A 17,890-nucleotide genomic window follows, 5' to 3' on the forward strand; every position below is an offset into this window, starting at 1 on the left:
ATGCCATTCTTTTTATGATGTAACGAGTACATCATGTTTTCCCGGATTCAGCTGATCTAATTAATATAGTCTAACAATCCTTTAACGGATTTCAATAATAGTAGAGTATTAGTGTGTTATATGGAGCCTATGTTAAAAAGATGAGTCTTTAATCTAGATTTAAACTGACAAAGTGTGTCTGCTTCCAGAACAGTGTTAGGGAGATTGTTCTAGAGTTTGGGTGCTAAATAGGAAGAGGATCTGTCGCCTGCAGTAGATTTTAGGTATTATCAAACGGCCAGAGTTTTGAGAATGCAGCGGACATGCAGGACTATAATGTGATAAGAGCTCTCTGAAATATTGAGGAGTTAAACCATTCAGAGCTTTATAAGTATTTTACAAGATTTTCAAATCTATCCGATGTTTGATAGGGAGCCAAAGCAGTGTTGACAGAACCGGGCTAATATGATCATACTTCCTAGTTCTAGTAAGGATCTAGCTGCTGAGTTTTGGACCAGCTGAAGTTAGTTTATCAAGCGTGCAGAACAACCCCTCAGTAAAGCATTACAATAATCTAACCTCAAGGTCATAATTGAAGTCCAATGAATTAATATTTCTGCATTTGACGGTGAGGACATGTGTGTGTTTAAAAAGAGGAACTAACTGTTTGGGGTTTCAATAAGGAGCTGAATTGAGTTAGATGGGAGAGACAAAATCAATTGATGTTGTATCTTTGTCTCCAACTCTTTAATAAAATTGCTAATTATTGCTAAGTATTGTCGGTCATCCATATTCCCAAGAAGAATTCACGACACGACAACAGGCAATGAATAAGGCAATGAATAAAGAGCTTGGACATTGTTTTTCTGTTACAGCCCATGTGCTGCTTGGTGCTCTGCAACACCTATCAAAAAGCGTCAAAAATACAACTAATGAAGAAGTTCAAGAGATGAAAAACTCTGTACTTTACTATAAAGCTGTATGCTGTGATCAGGTTATACCGTCGGCCATTTTATATGTACTTTTCGCAATCTACTAGCTTTAACTTTGGTTGTGGCTTTAACTTTGATAGTGTCACCACCATTAAATCATTTAAGCGTCGCATTGATCACTGTAGAATGGATGTCGCTGGGATAAAGAGGGAGATGATGAACTAAGTAAAGGTGAACACCAGCGTTACTCCAACGATCCACAAAAATAAAACAAAATATTTATCATGTCCATATGACGGGGGTTCCAAGAACAAACATCCATCGACAGGATTAAGCCAGAGGTCACAAAGAAAGAAAGAATGAATGAAAGTTATTAACATGGCACATTTTGAAAACAGTTTTTTAATGTGGTTATAATGAAAGGTAACTGGCGCTTTCAAGCTTCAAAGAATTGAATTGTGCAAAGAAAAGCCTGATATGTATTACTTGCTAATTTGTCCTTCTAGTGAAGTGTTGGATTGAGTCTTGAACTTCAGAAATAAATAAGTCAGTAATAAGTCTGAATTTGTGGATCAAAACTGTTCATACACAGCAAAAAAATGCTTATTTTTTGTCTCGTTTCCTGCTAAAATATCTATAACTCTTAAATTTAGAGGGATTTTCTAGACACTGTCGTGTGACAGAAAAACATGCTTAGCCATTTAGCTGATGCAGATAATTAATGTACTGGACACAAACACTTACTTCATTACTTTGTGTGTGTGTGCAAGAGAGAGAGAGAGAAACAGAGAGAGAGAGACACTTAAGCAGAGGCTTATAGCTGCTGCCCCCAGATGGCACATTTTAGATAACACAAATGTGTTTGTCTTGTTCACGTTTAAAAAATGCTGTTCATGATGTTTATAACAATTTAACACACAGTATGTAGAATATATCAATGTGCTTGTAAAGGATGACTTAAGTGTTTAGTTTACTTACTTTAGATCTTTAAATCTTCTTTATTAACATCACTTATATTTTGTTTAAATATAATTTTGATTTCGCTCAAATGTAAAAAAAAAAGATGGAGTAAATCCAAATGAACAATCAGTACAGTAAAAATGATAAAACAAAGTTCTTTTTGTGTTCTTGAACTGTACGCACTTTTTCATCATTGTATTTGGGTTTTAATTAAACAAACAATCAGTACGTAAGGAATAAGTTAAAAGCTACTTATAATCATTGTCACTTTTCCTTTAGCAGTTTCAAGAAAAAAAAAAAACCTACACTTCATACTGTTCCACTTCACATTGAAATTTAAGACTGTTTAAGAAACACACAATGCTTACTCTTTTGTTCACAGAATATTGACCACAGTATTATTTTTGGTAACTGTTGAAAAAACACAATCATGTTTTAAACAGGAGAAAATGAAAAGTGTGTTATGTTGCATTTTACATTTCAAAAATAAAAATATTGAATATAGTTTTCTTAATGTTATAGTTGAGAAGCATTTTGGACTCTGATGTTCTTTCCCCAGTGGTGCGAACCTGCCTCCGTATTGTTTAGTGATGGAAAGTTTAAATAATTTCACTGACTTTTGAGTCTCGCTCGGCAAAATCTTTTTTCGCTCATTTCAGGAAAACGTAATTATAATGTTACATGTCACTTCCCTAACATATCTAATGCTACCACTACTTATGCAAACATTGATCACACAACAAACAATGCAAAAATATAATGCTATGAGAAACAGAAAAGACTAATTCATTGTTTACCTCAAAATACAAAAGATCAAAAACATCATTGAAATATAGTACATTTATTTTATTTTATTTTATTTAACTACACAGCTTCCATTCTGTTTTGACCACAAACGACATGACTCCTAAATGACATGATGAAGAAAATGATTATACATTTGCAAAACTGGCTTGAGTTATCAGAAGCAACAATATGAGTTATTAGCTCCTTGCGATATTTGGAGATCAGGATCTTCTCACTTTGACTCAGCATTTCTGGAAAGTAATAGACACAATGTGTATTAATTACCACTTGAATGTTTTCACAGACACTATTGGAAGAGACCGGATGATGACATCACTGGATCATTAATTAATTGACTTTAGCTGAAAAAATGACGTCTTCTTGCATTATTGTCAAGCTATTTTCCAGTTTGACATTGTAAAGCTGCTTTGACACAATCTGTATTGTATAAAGTGCTATGTAAATAAAGATGACTTGACTTGACTTGACTTATATGTGAGGAATAACCATGAAAAGCCCATTGTCAAACTCTTTATCAGTCTAGTTGAGCGAAAAAGTAGTTTACAATAAAGCATGCAGCCGTTTTATTATTATTGTTATTATATTAAACACAGTTTACAATGGAGCATATTACGGTCACGTTATAATTCCTTTCCATTCAGCTAGCTTATTTAATGTAGACTAAAATATATGCTTGGATGAATCTTGCGGTCATTATGTAATTATAGTAATTACATCACCATTACACACCTTACCCGGTTTAGTCCCACATTGACCACTGTAGAGTCTGTGTTGCAGGTGGCTTTGCAGGCAAATCCTGAGATGAAGATGGAGATGATAAACTGAAGGAAGGAGAACACCAGCAATGCTCCGAATATCAAGATTTCATAGCTCTAAATAAAGAAAGAAAAGAAATTCAACATGCCCATATGCAAACAATAATATAACTTAAATTATACTTTCGTGTCATTTAGAAGCCAGAATTTTCCAGTTATTGTAATTGCATGGAATTGTTTGAAACAATTGCCATTTTGGACCGAATTATTAGTTTACTGAACTATTCGTTTTAATTGCTGTTTATTTACGCAAAAGTAGAGTATTGCAAACTGTACATTTTTCAGCCTACCTTACATTTTTTGTGAGAGTGTACTGAAAGTAGATATATATCTGAGGTCATCAGAAAAATGGCAACCACTGCAGTTACGGAACTGATCACATTCATTCCAAGAGAGGCTTTCACCTACAGGGAGACACGTTAAAACTTAAGGGAGCACTCCAATTAAATAAAAAAAAAAAAGCATAGCTTAGCATAGATCAGTGGTCACTAAATGTGGGGACTAAAAAGTAAAAGAATCGCAATAAAACTTAAAAAGGCTATTCGTGTAATAAATATGAGCACTGTACGTTTCAAAGTGTGTTTTGGGCTTGTTGTCGTTCTGAAAGCGTCACCTGCTGGAAGAGTATGGTTTACCGTTTTCAAACAGCCTGAACGTCTGTTGTTGTCAAAGACCAATGTGAAAATCAAGCCAGGTTTTAAGTAGCGTATGTGGAAAATGGTCCCCTGTTTGCAAGACACGCTCCCTGTGCAAGCAAGAAGGTCTGTGATATCACTGCGCCTGCTGTGGCCAGGGTACGGCAGGAAACCTCCTCGATTATTACGCCAGAATGAGAGTATAGTTCCTAGTCACATCAGCCTAGAAAACCACAACTTTTCATTTTCCATCGGGCTTAGTACACGATGCAACTACAGAAGAGTCACGTTTTGAATAGGAAAAATATTCAAACTCTTTAGTCATTTTTAAACGAGAGGCTTCCGGTCTAATCAGAATCAATGATCTATGCTAAGCTACGCTAAAAGTGCTATCGCCAGACCTGGAGATCGGCTAAATGGATTCAGAAATGGTAAAACTCAACTTATTACCTCTTGGGAGAAGCCTATTTCCAAAAAAAAGGGTGACAAATAGCAAATAGTATTTGGAAAAGAGTCAAATTACTTTTAGTGCACATCATTTTAGTGATAAAAGGGTGTTTGTGTGACTTCTGTGGTAAAAGAGAGTTTGTCATGGAAAGTTTTAGATTGCAATTTTTCTGTTTATGCAAATGTATTAGGGTGGGTGGCTAAAATCTACCATAATCGCCCTAATACACACACACACACACACACACGCACACACAAACACACACACATATTCTTCTTGTAATTACAAGTTGTAGTTATATAACCACAACTAGATTTGATTTAAGTATTTTGAAAAAGTAATATGAATCATTTCAGCACACTGTATATACATACCACACACAGATGAAGTTTATCCTGCGCGACAACAGACAGAGAGCCAGCGCTGATGTACTGAGAAAAACACACAGGAAATGTTCGAGTTAATTCAGGAAATTAGAATAAGAAGCTATAGCGAAGCCATGAGAAACAAACTTACGATAACGGATCCCCAGTAGCTGATGCCACTGAAGATAAAAATTGGTGTTTCGAAGGTACTGAAGCTGCACACGATACCAAACAAGAAAAACACCACTCCAATCTTAATCTGGACAGTCTAGACATGGCAGATATGAGTTAAATGTTTATTTATTTATCATTTGAAAACACATACACACAAAGGAAAGCTACAGCAATTATAATTCATTACGTTCTTAAAGCAGTCACGCTGCCACAAATCTATTCACTTGATGATACCATATTTTTATATCTTTCAAAATTATAACTCATCATTACCCCTAGTGCCTTTGTTTGTGATCTTAAAAATGTTTTAAGATTGGCATTGTGATATGCTCCAAAGGCCTGCTGATTTTCATCAGAAATAAGATTATCTTTCACGTGTGGCTTTACTTGGACGATAACTGTAGCTTTCTCAGTTGACATGACCTTGTTGCTTTCCATTCTTGGCATTCACGTTTTCACCTGCAATTAAAGTTCACCAAAAAATGTTAAATTCATTGCTACAAATATGTATTGAGTTTCTTTATCTATGTATATGTATTTGAGTTTCTTTTGTATCTGTTACAAAAGTAGTTTTAGAGTAGACGGTAGCTATGTTAAATGATAATAAAATAAATAAATGTGTGTGTATATATATATATATATATATATATATATATATATATATATATATATATATATATATATATATATACATACATACATATACATACATATATATATATATATATACATATACGCAAGAAAATGTTCCAACACGCCTCTCATCTAATATAGCATGAATAAAAACAGAATAGCAGAGAACAGCTTATCATCTGCTGCATCATTTATCATAATTTATTTTTAACACCATATATGACATCTGCTTATCTCTCATCATGTGAAAATGTCTGTTTTTAGTTTCAAAACGGGCGTGGTTTATAATTTAAAAAAATGTCAGAACAAGCAAAGGCAGAAAAATGTTAGCACTGTATTATTAATGTGTATATTAATTAAAACCACACACACACAAAAATACAAACCTTATTTACAAAACAACTCAAATGAGCCATAAATTACATTAAAATAACTGCTGGTGCGAAAGACCCCAAACAGTCAAAAGATTATGGTTATTTGTAATTGATGCATATATATATATATATATATATATATATATATATATATATATATATATATATATATAGAGAGAGAGAGAGAGAGAGAGAGAGAGAGAGAGAGAGAGAGAGAGAGATTTCCTTTATAATTACAATAATGATATATGTTAACTGAGCAATTGGTAAATGAAATATATTTCACCTGAAATGAAATGAGCTGAGTTGATGTAGATGTCGTTCTTCTGGTGTATCTTTGAGAGTGGACTGTAAAGAGCGGTTCAAGGAGAAGCTTGTGGTACATCATCTCGCATCATACTTTTAAAGATTATGTTGATGCCCTTCCTCTTAAAATTCAAAGGGCTTTACATAAAGATTAAAAAATACTACAAGGCAGCATAAATTATGCCCGCTTGAGAACCCAAAAATTTCTATGATTACACGTTCAAACACAATAATCCTGTAGTTGAGCACTCATTTATCACTAAATGATGGAATATGGCCATATACAAAAGTTAATTCTTAACCAAATCCAGAAGGGACTGACTTTAAATTAAATCACCTGAGCACACATTATTAAAGGGACACCGGAACCAGGGACCAGCTCTAAGTATCTAGCACACATAGATCAGGTACTTTATTCAAAATGGCATAAAATGTGTTTTTTGGATACAGTGATCTAGAAGAAATTAAACAGAACATCCTAAAACCGTATTTTATAAATCATGATTAAATGCATTGAACCCAATAAGAGTGTTTATATTGAACAAGTTCAATAAGAAATTTGAATAAAGGTCTTTGCATGTGGGACAAATTATAGTTAGAGAGGAAAAAAAATCTCTCTGGTAATCACACACTGCAGAAATAAAGATTGCAATATATGCTTACACAGACAAATCTAGCTAAGATGTAGATAAAACACACAATAAATGTAATAACCAAATGTCATTTTTATCATTTAAAAGTTAATGCACATTACAATAGCTCATTTTTTCGTTGGAAGTAACAAGATACATTAGTACACAAGACTGTTTTAATTTGAATAAAAATATACACCATACAGTTTATTTTTATAGGCTTCTGTCTATGAAACATTATAAAGAGAAAAACATTAAAGCATGTTCTGATTGACTTATACAGTAGTTCCTATATCTATTTCATACAACACGAGGTGCACCAAGTTTAAAGGCAGTTTACCATGAAACGTTTCCTTTACATTCTGCTAGTTTTATCATTCTGCTTGTTCACTGGAGCTGCGCCGTTCTCTAAAATGACTGACACAAATAACTACCGATTGCTGTGGTAAGACTGATTACCGAACTCGTAATAGCAACCGCTTCATGGTTTACCTGGTTTAGTGCACATTCACTACTGTAGAGTTTTTGTTGCAGACGGCCTCGCAGACGAATGCTGAGATACAGATGGAGATGATGAACTGAAGAATGGTGAACACCAGCAATATTCCAGTGACCCTCAAAATAAAATACTACAAAAAAATGAACAAAAGTTTATTGATGCAGGAATCATTTTGGGCTATATATATATATATATATATATATATATATATATATATATATATATATATATATATATATATATATATATATATACTGTATATATATATATATATATATAGATGAATTTATACTAATTATGACTTAAAAATGACTTAAATGTAGGTCACAGGTCACATGGATTGCTTTTGTGATAAGTTCAAACATGAATAAACGTACGTTTAAACATGTATAGAAAATACTGCACATTGTGAATATAATACCTCATCATATAAACTTGGCAAATCCAATGATAATAATGCAATCTGTACGCCCATCAGAACAATGGCCATCCCTGCAGTTATGGCGCTGAACAAGTTTAGTCCAAGAGAAGCTTTCACCTACAGGGACAGAATGTAGTTTCAGATCAATAGGAAATGATCAAAGAACAGATTACTGATGAGGCTTGAAATGCACAATTACTTGTAAGTATGGGAGGCCTGCTTAAAAAAAGTCTTGAGGGGTGGGTCGCTTAACATCTATTCCAATTTACTTCTACTTGAAGCTAAAAAATTGAGGGTGTTATGATAATAACCCTGAAGTAAATTTGTAAAGACTCTAATTGCATTTAAAAGCTCTGATTTACATAGCGATATGTATTTAAAAACAGCTAATTTGGAGCAAATACTGGAAAAAAACATATCAAAGTCAGATATATGCTATACACCGGGAAAAACAGATGCGAAAAACCTGCCCCAAGCCTTTCGTTTAGTTCAAATCTAGATCACCAGTTTTTTTTCTATCGTTTTACCAGCAGTCTAAAGCTACAATGAGATATCAGTCTTTGCTTATAGATGATATCTGAACTTCTACATTTGTGACCACCTGTGACGATTTAAAGCGGCAACTAATACTAGCAGAAACATACATTCATTTAAAATTATTAATATATAACGTGCCGAATCAGTCGGGGTTATACGTACCAAACACGGATATTTATTCTGTGCAGTGACAGACAAAGAGCCAGCGCTGACGTACTGAGAAAAAAAAAACAAAGGACATTTAAAAGTCACTCTGGAAATTAAAATGAGAAGCAATAAAGCAAAAACATTCAATCAAAACTTACAATAAGGGCCCCCCAGTAGTTTATGCCACTATAATCAAGAATTGCAGAATAACTGTAGACACTGGAGGTAAGTATAAAACCAAGTATGAAGACCATCGCTCCATTCATTATCTGGACGGTCTGGAGGGCACACACAGGTCAGGTAATTTATTCATGATGGCATAAAATGTGTTTGGATACAGTGATCTAGAAAAATTAATAAATGGTTAAAATGCATTACCCCCAGTGCCTTTGGTTGTGCTTTGAAAAATCCTTTAAATGCCGTATTGTGATTTTTTCCTCCGGCCTCGTCCCCATTAACAAAAATAACAGTGTCTTCTGTCACCTGTGGGTTTACTTCGATGGCAACTGTAGTTTTGTCAGCTAAGACGACCTTCCTGCTTTCCATTCCTCTGGATTTCTGTAATAAGCGTGTTTATATTGTGCAAGTTCAATAAGAAATGGGAACAAAGGTCTTTGCGCACGGGAGATATTATGTCTAGAGGACAAAAATATCTCTGGTAATCAGATACTGCTGGAATAAATGAATGCATACATAGTCAAATAAGAACCTACTGGAGAACGAAAAATATATTTCGCATGTTTGTAATAAACTGGCAACCCACAAAAACAGAGATGGTAATAAGAAAGCCACATGAGGAATAAAAGCTCATCACAAGATGATTTTCCACAAGCTGAGGTAAATACTAAGAAATAATGAGTGCGCGTCAACATCACAGTAACGCAGATGACACAGTGAAAAAAGTGATTAACATTAATTTAACAACATGAGATAAAACATAAGAAGAGGAAATATAGACACTAAATGTGAAGTGTCACAGGCAGTTCTGGAAATTGAAACTTGTTTTTGCTTCCTTAAATTAAAAAATTTAATTACATTAAATGCCATATTAGATTTATTGCAGTTCATCAAAATGTATGTATACCGTAAACGTACAATATTAAAAGGACATTGATGTCAATTTATAAAATATCTTTACCTTATTAGTTGATGTCTGGTAACTCTTTTTGTATCTTTGTGTGTGTGGACTCAGTGAAGAAATGTTAAGGAGGGGCTTGCTTTAAGTAGAAACTTTCTGTTAATGGCCACTTTCATATTAAAACACATTCATATATCATATATATTCATATATATATATGTGTGTGTGTGTGTGTGTGTTTGTGTGTGTGTATATGTACATTGTAAATTATTTTTCAGAATAACTAGTAATGAAAGACAATATTTTCTTCTCCTGGCTAAATAGAATAATAAATATGTTATTATATATGCATTTTAAACATGCCAATAATAATCATTACTATTATTGTTTATTATTATTAATAATAATCATAGTATTGTTTTTGTCTAGTTTTTGTAAACTAGTAAAATGAATCTGAACTCTTATATAAAAGCTCTGACACACGTGTTTAAAACATATACAGTAAATGGTTTATAAATTAAATCAACTTAAATAATTGTTTCAGAAAACATTCTGTAGTTGACAGTAGACTCACAGCAGAATTTATTCTATCAACAACCATATTACAGCAAAAAGGGGAAAAAAGTCACACTATTGAAGCTGAAGGTGGTTTACCACGGAACATTTGGGGTTGCCTTATTTCCTTTTGCTGGCCACGCATTTGCTGCCTTATGCAACGTAAACTAGTAAACCCTAAAAGGATGCCCCGCACCAAAATGAAAATTTTGTGATCAGTCACTTACCTCCATGTCGTTGAAAACCAGTAAAAGCTTAGTTTGTTTTCCAAACACAATTTAAGATATTTTGTATGAAAACCAGGAGGCTTGTGACTGTCCCATTGACTGCCAAGTAAATTATACTCCCAAGGTCCAAAAAAGCATTCAAGACATTGTCAAAATACAAGTGGTTCAAACTGAATGTTATAAAGAGACGAGAATACTTTCTGTACTTTCTGTACTTTCTGTCTTCTCTCCATCTATCTGCAATCCCCGTAGCGCCATTTTGGAGAATATCTGCTGAACGCACTATACATTCTTCTGTTAGCCACAATATGTTTTTTTATGCATATTAGCTCTTTGATTAGAACAAAAACAGTGCATCTTTGTGGCGTGGCTGACTCAGAAGAGCATATGTATGTCACCTCAACGTCATTTTTTGTTCTTTCCTTACAAAAAGTATCCTCGTCACTTCATAACATTCAGATTGAACCACTGATGGCAGATGGAGTATTCTGACAATGTTGCTTTATACTTTTCTGGACCTTGGCAGTAGAATTTACTTGGCAGTCAATTGGACACAAGCCTCCCGGTTTTCATCTAAATTGTGTTCCTAAGACAAAAAGCTTTAAACAGGTTTGGAACGACACGGGGATAAGTGATTAATAACAACATTTTCATTTCGGAATGGAGTAACCCTTTAAAGACTGAACTTAAGCAGACATGTCCCCCTGAGGCTCAAGACTGGTTACCCACTGAAGCTAAGCAGGGTTGAGCCTGGTCAGTACCTGGATAGGAGACCCATAAGGTTTCCCCTGGAAGATATGTTAGAGAGGCCAGCAGGGGGTGCTCACTCTGTTGTCTGCATGGGATCTAATGCCCTAGTGTAGTGACGAGGACATTAAGCTGCTAAAAGCATTGTCCTTCAGACGAGATGTTAAACAGAGTAATGCATGTTCCTGACTTTCTGTGGTCGTTAAAAATCCCAGGATGTCTTTTGAAAAGAGTAGAAGTGTGACCTTTGGCATCCTGGCCAAATTCACCCATTGACAATCCTAATATCTATTGACTCTTCTCCTCTAAGCTGGCGTGTGCTGGGTGTTCTGCCGTAATATGGCTCCACACTAGCGATGGATGAGGAGACACCGACCACCCCCCACCCCACAACGTAAAGCTCTCTGAGTGCCTTGCAAAGCACTACATACATGTAAGGAATTATGAGTTGCAACATCAATATAACGTTTCTTTTCTGTTTTTACCATTGACCAAATTGCAAGCAAATGTAAGACATTTAAGAATAAGCATAAGCCAAATTTTGAGCTATGAGCAGTGTTTAAAAGGTTACTTTGGAAATGTAATAGATTACAGATTACAAGTTACCCTATTTAAAATGTAATAAGTAGTGTAGCTTTTTAATAACTTTAATAAAGTAATGTAACTGATTACTTTTTGATTACTTTTAAAATATAGACCTTGGATGCAAAATTCACTTTCAAATGGTGTTTGCATATAAATAGCCTATGTCTTGGCAATGGACAAAACCACCCTACAACGTTAAAAATCCATTCTACTCCTTTTTTAATCCTCCCCAAAACCTAAACAGTCTCAAATATCAAGCCTTTTTGATTTTCTGAGCAGTATGATTCCATATTACTCAGGCCCCACCCACACTGCTGAAGTAGTTTGCAGTATTATCATATTTTCGCCCTCAGCCAATTGTGGGGGACATGACCCAAAACAAGAAGCTGAGAGTAGAGCAGGGTAAAAAAGGGTGTTGTCCTTGAATTTTGACCTGCTGAAGGTCGGGGGATGTTGCAGGCCCTTTAAGAAGACCCTAAAGAATCATACAGACTTGTGAAAAATGGCTATTCAAACCCCTTTGAAACACAGCCACTGCAAAATCAGACTTGCTTTGAGATAAACTTAAAATCCTAAACTCCTGCAACTTTGGTGTTTCGTGTTTTAGAGCAGTCAATCCAATTTATGAAAGGAATCAATTAAATCTGTTAAAGGGTAATACTTTCATAATACTGCTAGTGCTTTCAGAAACGCTGCTCAGAAACACTGAGAACGGATGCAGAAGAAGATGAGCTGATTTGCAAACCACAAACACTTACACACTGCATGTTTTTCGGTCATGCAAGGGGTCAGCTTATTGTTCATTAAACTGAATTCGGTCTTAATGTTGTAGCAACCTGGCCTCAGAAAAATATGTACCTCCATGCAACGGTTTTATATACCATACTGTACGTTTTGCTGCATTTTCAAAAAGCGAAATGTCTGCTGAGTGGCACTAAACCAGGTTCAATACGTGAACCATCATGCATTTTTATTATGTTGACATTGTGTTTTTATTAAAAGTTAATGCTCTATTAGAAACATGCACAACACCAAATCCAATTCTGAACCTATCTGCTAGTGTTAACAAATGCAAAACTAATACCAAAAGGCATTTGTTGTTGCAGCCGCACCATTTCAACTTCATTTTACAGATTTGTAGTTACATGGGATTCGAATTGAAGTGCAATGCCGTATAAGGCAGAGCAACGTTAAACCTACCGTCTTTGAAAACCCATAGATATTCAAAAGCATCAGTTTTGCAAATCTGCCGAAATATTAATATTGTTGTGAATTCATTTTGCTGAATAAATTTGAGCTTTATTAATCAAAACTTGATTGGAAACCGCAGTGATGCACTTATTGGTGCGTACGTCTCGCTAAAAAGTGCACCCACTTACATTTATTCCATGCAACCAGGTAGCGTTAAACACAGAATTACAATTCCTGATCTCAAATAAACATTTGATTACATCAGTGACACAGAAGCATGTTTATGTGTGTGAAACATTAAAGTTAACCGTTAGACCTACTGCCCACTGATGGCACATTCAGATAATGCTAAGCTTTACCTTGTTTACTGAGGGAAATAAAGCATGTTTTTTATAGGACACGTTGTTCATGTAAATGCTGTTCCTGATGAAAGTAGGAGATTGTATGTGGCATTCAGTGTTATCTTCATAAATGTTCCTGAACCAAATGACTCAGTGTTTATGTAATAAACTATTACTGTTGTTCATTACTGTCCACACAAGCCTTCTCCTTTCTGCAGCACAAATCAATCTAAATGAGGACTGAGAGTCTGGCTTTCCTAATAAGCTCTTCTGACCTGCAGACTCTCGTCAATGATCTAGTCAATTGTAAATGTGTGCACACACACACACACACACGCACACAGAGAGTTGACTGCATTAGCAGTATACAACAGGAAAGCACTATTTCAAAAGCTGTACTACCAAAGAGAAGCACACTGTATTTGCAGTGGTAGAAATTATTAAACATCTTCTCCAAAAAGCATTGTGCTCAAGTAAAGTAGTGTTAAGTGAAAGGCCAAGGATAGCCCTAAAAAGAGTAATATTGATTTTTCTAATGCATTTTAATCTAATGCTGGTTTTAAAAACATCTGATCACAATAAGTACACTAGTCAACATTTGAAGTGGATCAAAGCCTTTCATCAAAGTTGTCATAAAACCTAAAAACAGGACAACTTTGATGTTTCATGTCTCACATTCAGTTTTTTTTTCTCTTGACATGAAGTAGTATGTATAACAATGTTTGTCTTTAAAAATATATATATATGTGTTTGAATTTTGTTACCTTTTTCCTCATTTCCTTAAATATATTCCACAGTCTGACCGTATAAAAAGCAAATGGGCATCTTTTATATTAGGACCTAATGACCTCTCTCCAGTGTTAGATCGGAGCATTGATCTGGTTGAGGGGGTCAGCTGTGCCTCTCTTTCATCAGTCTTTGCCTCTTCAATGCTTTGCGGCCTTTTATTAATAATAGCCAAGCATTGACCACTCAAAATATAGTTCTGGAACAAAAAAATGCAAGAACCGGTGTCTGGACCAGAAGCTGGACTTGTTTTTGTTAAGAAGTTGAGCAGATCGATACCACCCATGAAGAGGCTCTGTGTCCTCACAATTGATTCTCTGCTGACTGCTGCAGAAGACTTGATGGATTTGTGCTAGTATTTAAACCTATTTATTTCGTAGAAAGGAAAGTCAACTATATATATATATATATATATATATATATATATATATATATATATATATATATATATATATATAAACTGTGTATATATAAAAGTTAAATCTGAATATATAGTTATAAATATATAATATAAATTCTGAATATATAGAAGTGAATCTGGATATGTAGTTGTAATTCTGAATATATAGATTTAGGTCTTTCAAGCACATGACATTGGACAGGTAGTGTGCCATTCACAGCGAGAAGCTGCTGTGTTCTGAATGGCTTTTGATGCATCAGAGCAAGTTTGTAGTTTGCTCATTCCCAGAAGTAAGCTTGGGCTATAGATTTTTTCAATAGTATGCACAATAGCTAGAGTCCTTACAAGCTAAATGAGATTTAATCTACCAAGAAATGAGGGAAACTTTGAAATGAAAACCAAAGCATATTCAACTTTAGATTCTTACTATTTTGCTGTATATAAACAATCCATGAGACAGTTCTGTACAGTTTATAACAATCACTTTACATTTATATGTACAAATTAATAGGACTTTATATTGACACAGGTTTTCAGATTTGATTCGATTCTAATTGTCTGGTTCACAGTTAAACGGATCTACATTTGCTTATGTGAACTACAGTAACAATTGTGAATATTTGCTTCTATGTACTCAGACTTATTCAGATTCGGGGACCCCCTTTTGCCTTCAGAACTGCCTTAATCCTTTGTGGCATAGATTCAACAAGGTACTGAAAACATTCATCAGAGATTTTGGTCCATATTGACATGATAGCAACCGCGCAGTTGCACATCCATGATGCAAATCTCCCGTTCCACCACATCCCAAAGGTGCTCTATTGGACTGAGATCTGGTGGAGGCCATTTGAGTACAGTGAACTCATTGTCGTGTTCAAGAAACCAGTCTGAGATGATTCACGTACACTGTGGTCATAAAGGGATGGATATGGTCAGCAACAATACTCAGGTAGGCTGTGGCATTGACACGATGCTCAAATGGTACTATTGGGCCCAAAGTGTGCCAAGAAAATATCCCCCACACCATTACATCAAAAGCCTGAACAATTGATACAAGGCAGGATGGATCCATGCTTTCATGTTGTTGACGCCAAATTCTGACCCTACCATCCGAATGTCGCAGCAGAAATCGAGGCTCATCATACCAGGCAACGTTTTTCCAATTTTCTATTCCCTAATTTTGGTGAGCCTGTGCGAATTGTAGCCTCAGTTTCCTGTTCTTAGCTGACAGGAGCAGCACCCGGTGTGGTCTTCTGCTGCTGTAGCCCATCCGCCTCAAGGTTTGACTTGTTGTGCGTTCAGAGATGCTCTTCTGCATACCTCGGTTGTAACGAGTGGTTATTTGAGTTACTGTTGCCTTTCTATCAGCTTGAACCAGTCTGGCCATTCTTCTCTGACCTCTGGCACCAACAAGGCATTTGCGCCCCCACAGAACTGCCGCTCACTGGATATTTTTCTCTTTTTCTGACCATTCTCTGTAAACCTTAGAGATTGTGCGTGAAAATCCCAGTAGTTTCTGAAATACTTATACCAGCCTGTCTGGCATCAACAACCATGCCACGTGCAAAGTCACTTAAATCACCTTTCTTCCACATTCTGATGCTCGCTTTGAACTGCAGCTGATCATGTCTACATGACTAAATGCATTGAGTTGCTGCCATGTGATTGGCTGATTAGAAATTTGGCCAGGTGTATCTAATAAAGTGGCCGGTGAGGGTATATATATATATATATATATATATATATATATATATATATATATATATATATATATACACACACACATATTTAGTAGACTTTATTTGAATGGACAAGCATAACATAAATAATAAAATGCACAAATACAACATTAAGTGAAATCTACTGTTGAATTATGAATTATTGTAATATTTCTTTCATAAAACATTCTGCAGGCATGAACACAAACACAAATTCAAGCAAAGTTGTCATATGATGCAACACTATTTGATTTGGGCACGCTGAGAAAATCAAATATTCAAAATATGTACAAATAATGTAATATTTGTATACCATTTAAAAATACTGTATAAGTCTTCAGATTTGTTTGTTAAGTGTTTAAATATCCTGGCACCCCCCTGTGGTGTGTTTTTGAGCAGCACAGGAAATGAGGCAGATGAAGGGCTTTTTTAGCAGCACTGTAGCAGCGTGAAGACAATTTATGGCTTATTATATAAAAAAAATAAATAAATGAATGTTTTTTTAAATTACCACAGCTCCCTGTGTAGAAAAAGAAAGAGAGTGTCTATATCCACAAATGATCCATCTTTTCTGCAACAGTCAATGACAACAATAAGGCACGGAGAACAGTTCATTTTGAGCATTGCATGGACGCTTTCTCTCTCTCTCTCTTTTACCATTAATGAACAATTCACCAGCTAAAATAAGCGAGGTTCTTCACTGGAGTGCTTTGTGTAATAGAACCTTTCAACCCAGAGGGAGATCAAGTTGTTTTCTGTTGTGCTGCTTGACCGTATAGTCGAAATTACACCTCATTAGATGTAAACCTTGTCCATTACGGGTTAACAAATGGAAAGAGAGAAGCAAGAGAGGTTGTTCATTTAACTGAGATCCCCTTTACACTGAGTACCTGCACCACACACACACACACACACGTGCACACAGCCTAATACTCTATGCATATTTTAAAGGCCTATTTTTAACAATTTGAGGAGAGTGGCTCCCTTGTTCACCATAAAACTATGGCCTTACTTAATAGCATGTTATTTAGTGCTCTGTGTGTGTGTACTTGTTTATGCTACATTGTGGGGACCAAAAAACCCCACAAGGATAGTAAAAACCTAAACATTTTTGACATTGTGGAGAACGACCTGCCTATTGGGGGAAAATGTTATTAAATATAGTAAATTGTGTTTATCTGAAAGTGTAACAATGCTAACAGCGGGGGTATTTGCAAATAAATACAGACCACTGTGAAAATGCAGATGCAGCAATTCTCACAGAGATGAGAAATGTAATTTCTCACTTTGAGTGTGCTGCGTCAGGTTGTTGGACATACACCATAAACAAAGGGCGAGAGGGAAAAAGGATTCAACCCTACATAAGAGGATAAGTGACTGATAAAACATTATCCTCGGCATATGACCTTTTGTAGATTTAAAGAGTTAGTGCTATTATTGAGACCAGTGCAAACAGTTCCTCTGTTTACGAGTGAGGGCAGGGCAAAGGTCAGCATTCGCTCTTCAGTACACAAGCCGCACATTTCAGCATCACCAGACTACAATGAAGAGAGATGGTAACCTTTAAAAATGAGATTTGTTTACCATAAATGCTGCAT

At 35.3% G+C, this 17,890-nt stretch overlaps 2 protein-coding genes across 3 annotated transcripts; both read right to left on the bottom strand.

Moving 5' to 3' along the window:
• Window positions 1-2,711: 2,711 nt before the first annotated feature.
• On the bottom strand, window positions 2,712-6,512 carry LOC122345679 (membrane-spanning 4-domains subfamily A member 4A-like). 2 transcript variants are annotated; one of them, XM_043240070.1, is made up of 7 exons: window positions 6,409-6,512; window positions 5,389-5,574; window positions 5,093-5,209; window positions 4,951-5,007; window positions 3,784-3,897; window positions 3,413-3,550; window positions 2,712-2,908 (listed from the first exon to the last, which is right to left on the bottom strand). In XM_043240070.1, the coding sequence occupies exons 2-7, from the start codon at window positions 5,560-5,562 to the stop codon at window positions 2,900-2,902; spliced, it is 609 nt and encodes a 202-aa protein (XP_043096005.1). In that variant the 5' UTR covers window positions 5,563-5,574; window positions 6,409-6,512; the 3' UTR covers window positions 2,712-2,899. The 2 variants fall into 2 exon arrangements, with proteins under 2 accessions (XP_043096005.1, XP_043096004.1); XM_043240069.1 differs by having other exon boundaries at window positions 3,408-3,550.
• Window positions 6,513-7,546: 1,034 nt separating this feature from the next.
• Window positions 7,547-9,556, bottom strand: LOC122345680 (membrane-spanning 4-domains subfamily A member 8-like). Its single transcript, XM_043240071.1, has 5 exons — window positions 9,043-9,556; window positions 8,823-8,942; window positions 8,680-8,733; window positions 7,981-8,097; window positions 7,547-7,689 (listed from the first exon to the last, which is right to left on the bottom strand). Exons 1-5 carry the CDS (start codon window positions 9,208-9,210, stop codon window positions 7,558-7,560), a joined length of 591 nt encoding a protein of 196 aa, XP_043096006.1. The 5' UTR covers window positions 9,211-9,556; the 3' UTR covers window positions 7,547-7,557.
• Between the last annotated feature and the right edge of the window lie 8,334 nt (window positions 9,557-17,890).

Source organism: Puntigrus tetrazona, chromosome 5 (assembly GCF_018831695.1).
Source record: "Puntigrus tetrazona isolate hp1 chromosome 5, ASM1883169v1, whole genome shotgun sequence".
Lineage (NCBI taxonomy): Eukaryota > Metazoa > Chordata > Actinopteri > Cypriniformes > Cyprinidae > Puntigrus > Puntigrus tetrazona.

Coding starts and splice junctions, on each gene's coding strand:
- LOC122345679 (XM_043240069.1), bottom strand. CDS start 5,562: ATGCCAAGAATGGAAAGCAACAAGGTCATGTCAACTGAGAAAGCTACA. Junction 5,210..5,388: donor CACAAACAAAGGCACTAGGG/GTAATGATGAGT, acceptor TGCCATGTCTAG/ACTGTCCAGATTAAGATTGG. Junction 5,008..5,092: donor GCTACTGGGGATCCGTTATC/GTAAGTTTGTTT, acceptor TGTTTTTCTCAG/TACATCAGCGCTGGCTCTCT.
- LOC122345680 (XM_043240071.1), bottom strand. CDS start 9,210: ATGGAAAGCAGGAAGGTCGTCTTAGCTGACAAAACTACAGTTGCCATC. Junction 8,734..8,822: donor ACTACTGGGGGGCCCTTATT/GTAAGTTTTGAT, acceptor TTTTTTTCTCAG/TACGTCAGCGCTGGCTCTTT. Junction 8,098..8,679: donor AGAATAAATATCCGTGTTTG/GTACGTATAACC, acceptor CTGTCCCTGTAG/GTGAAAGCTTCTCTTGGACT.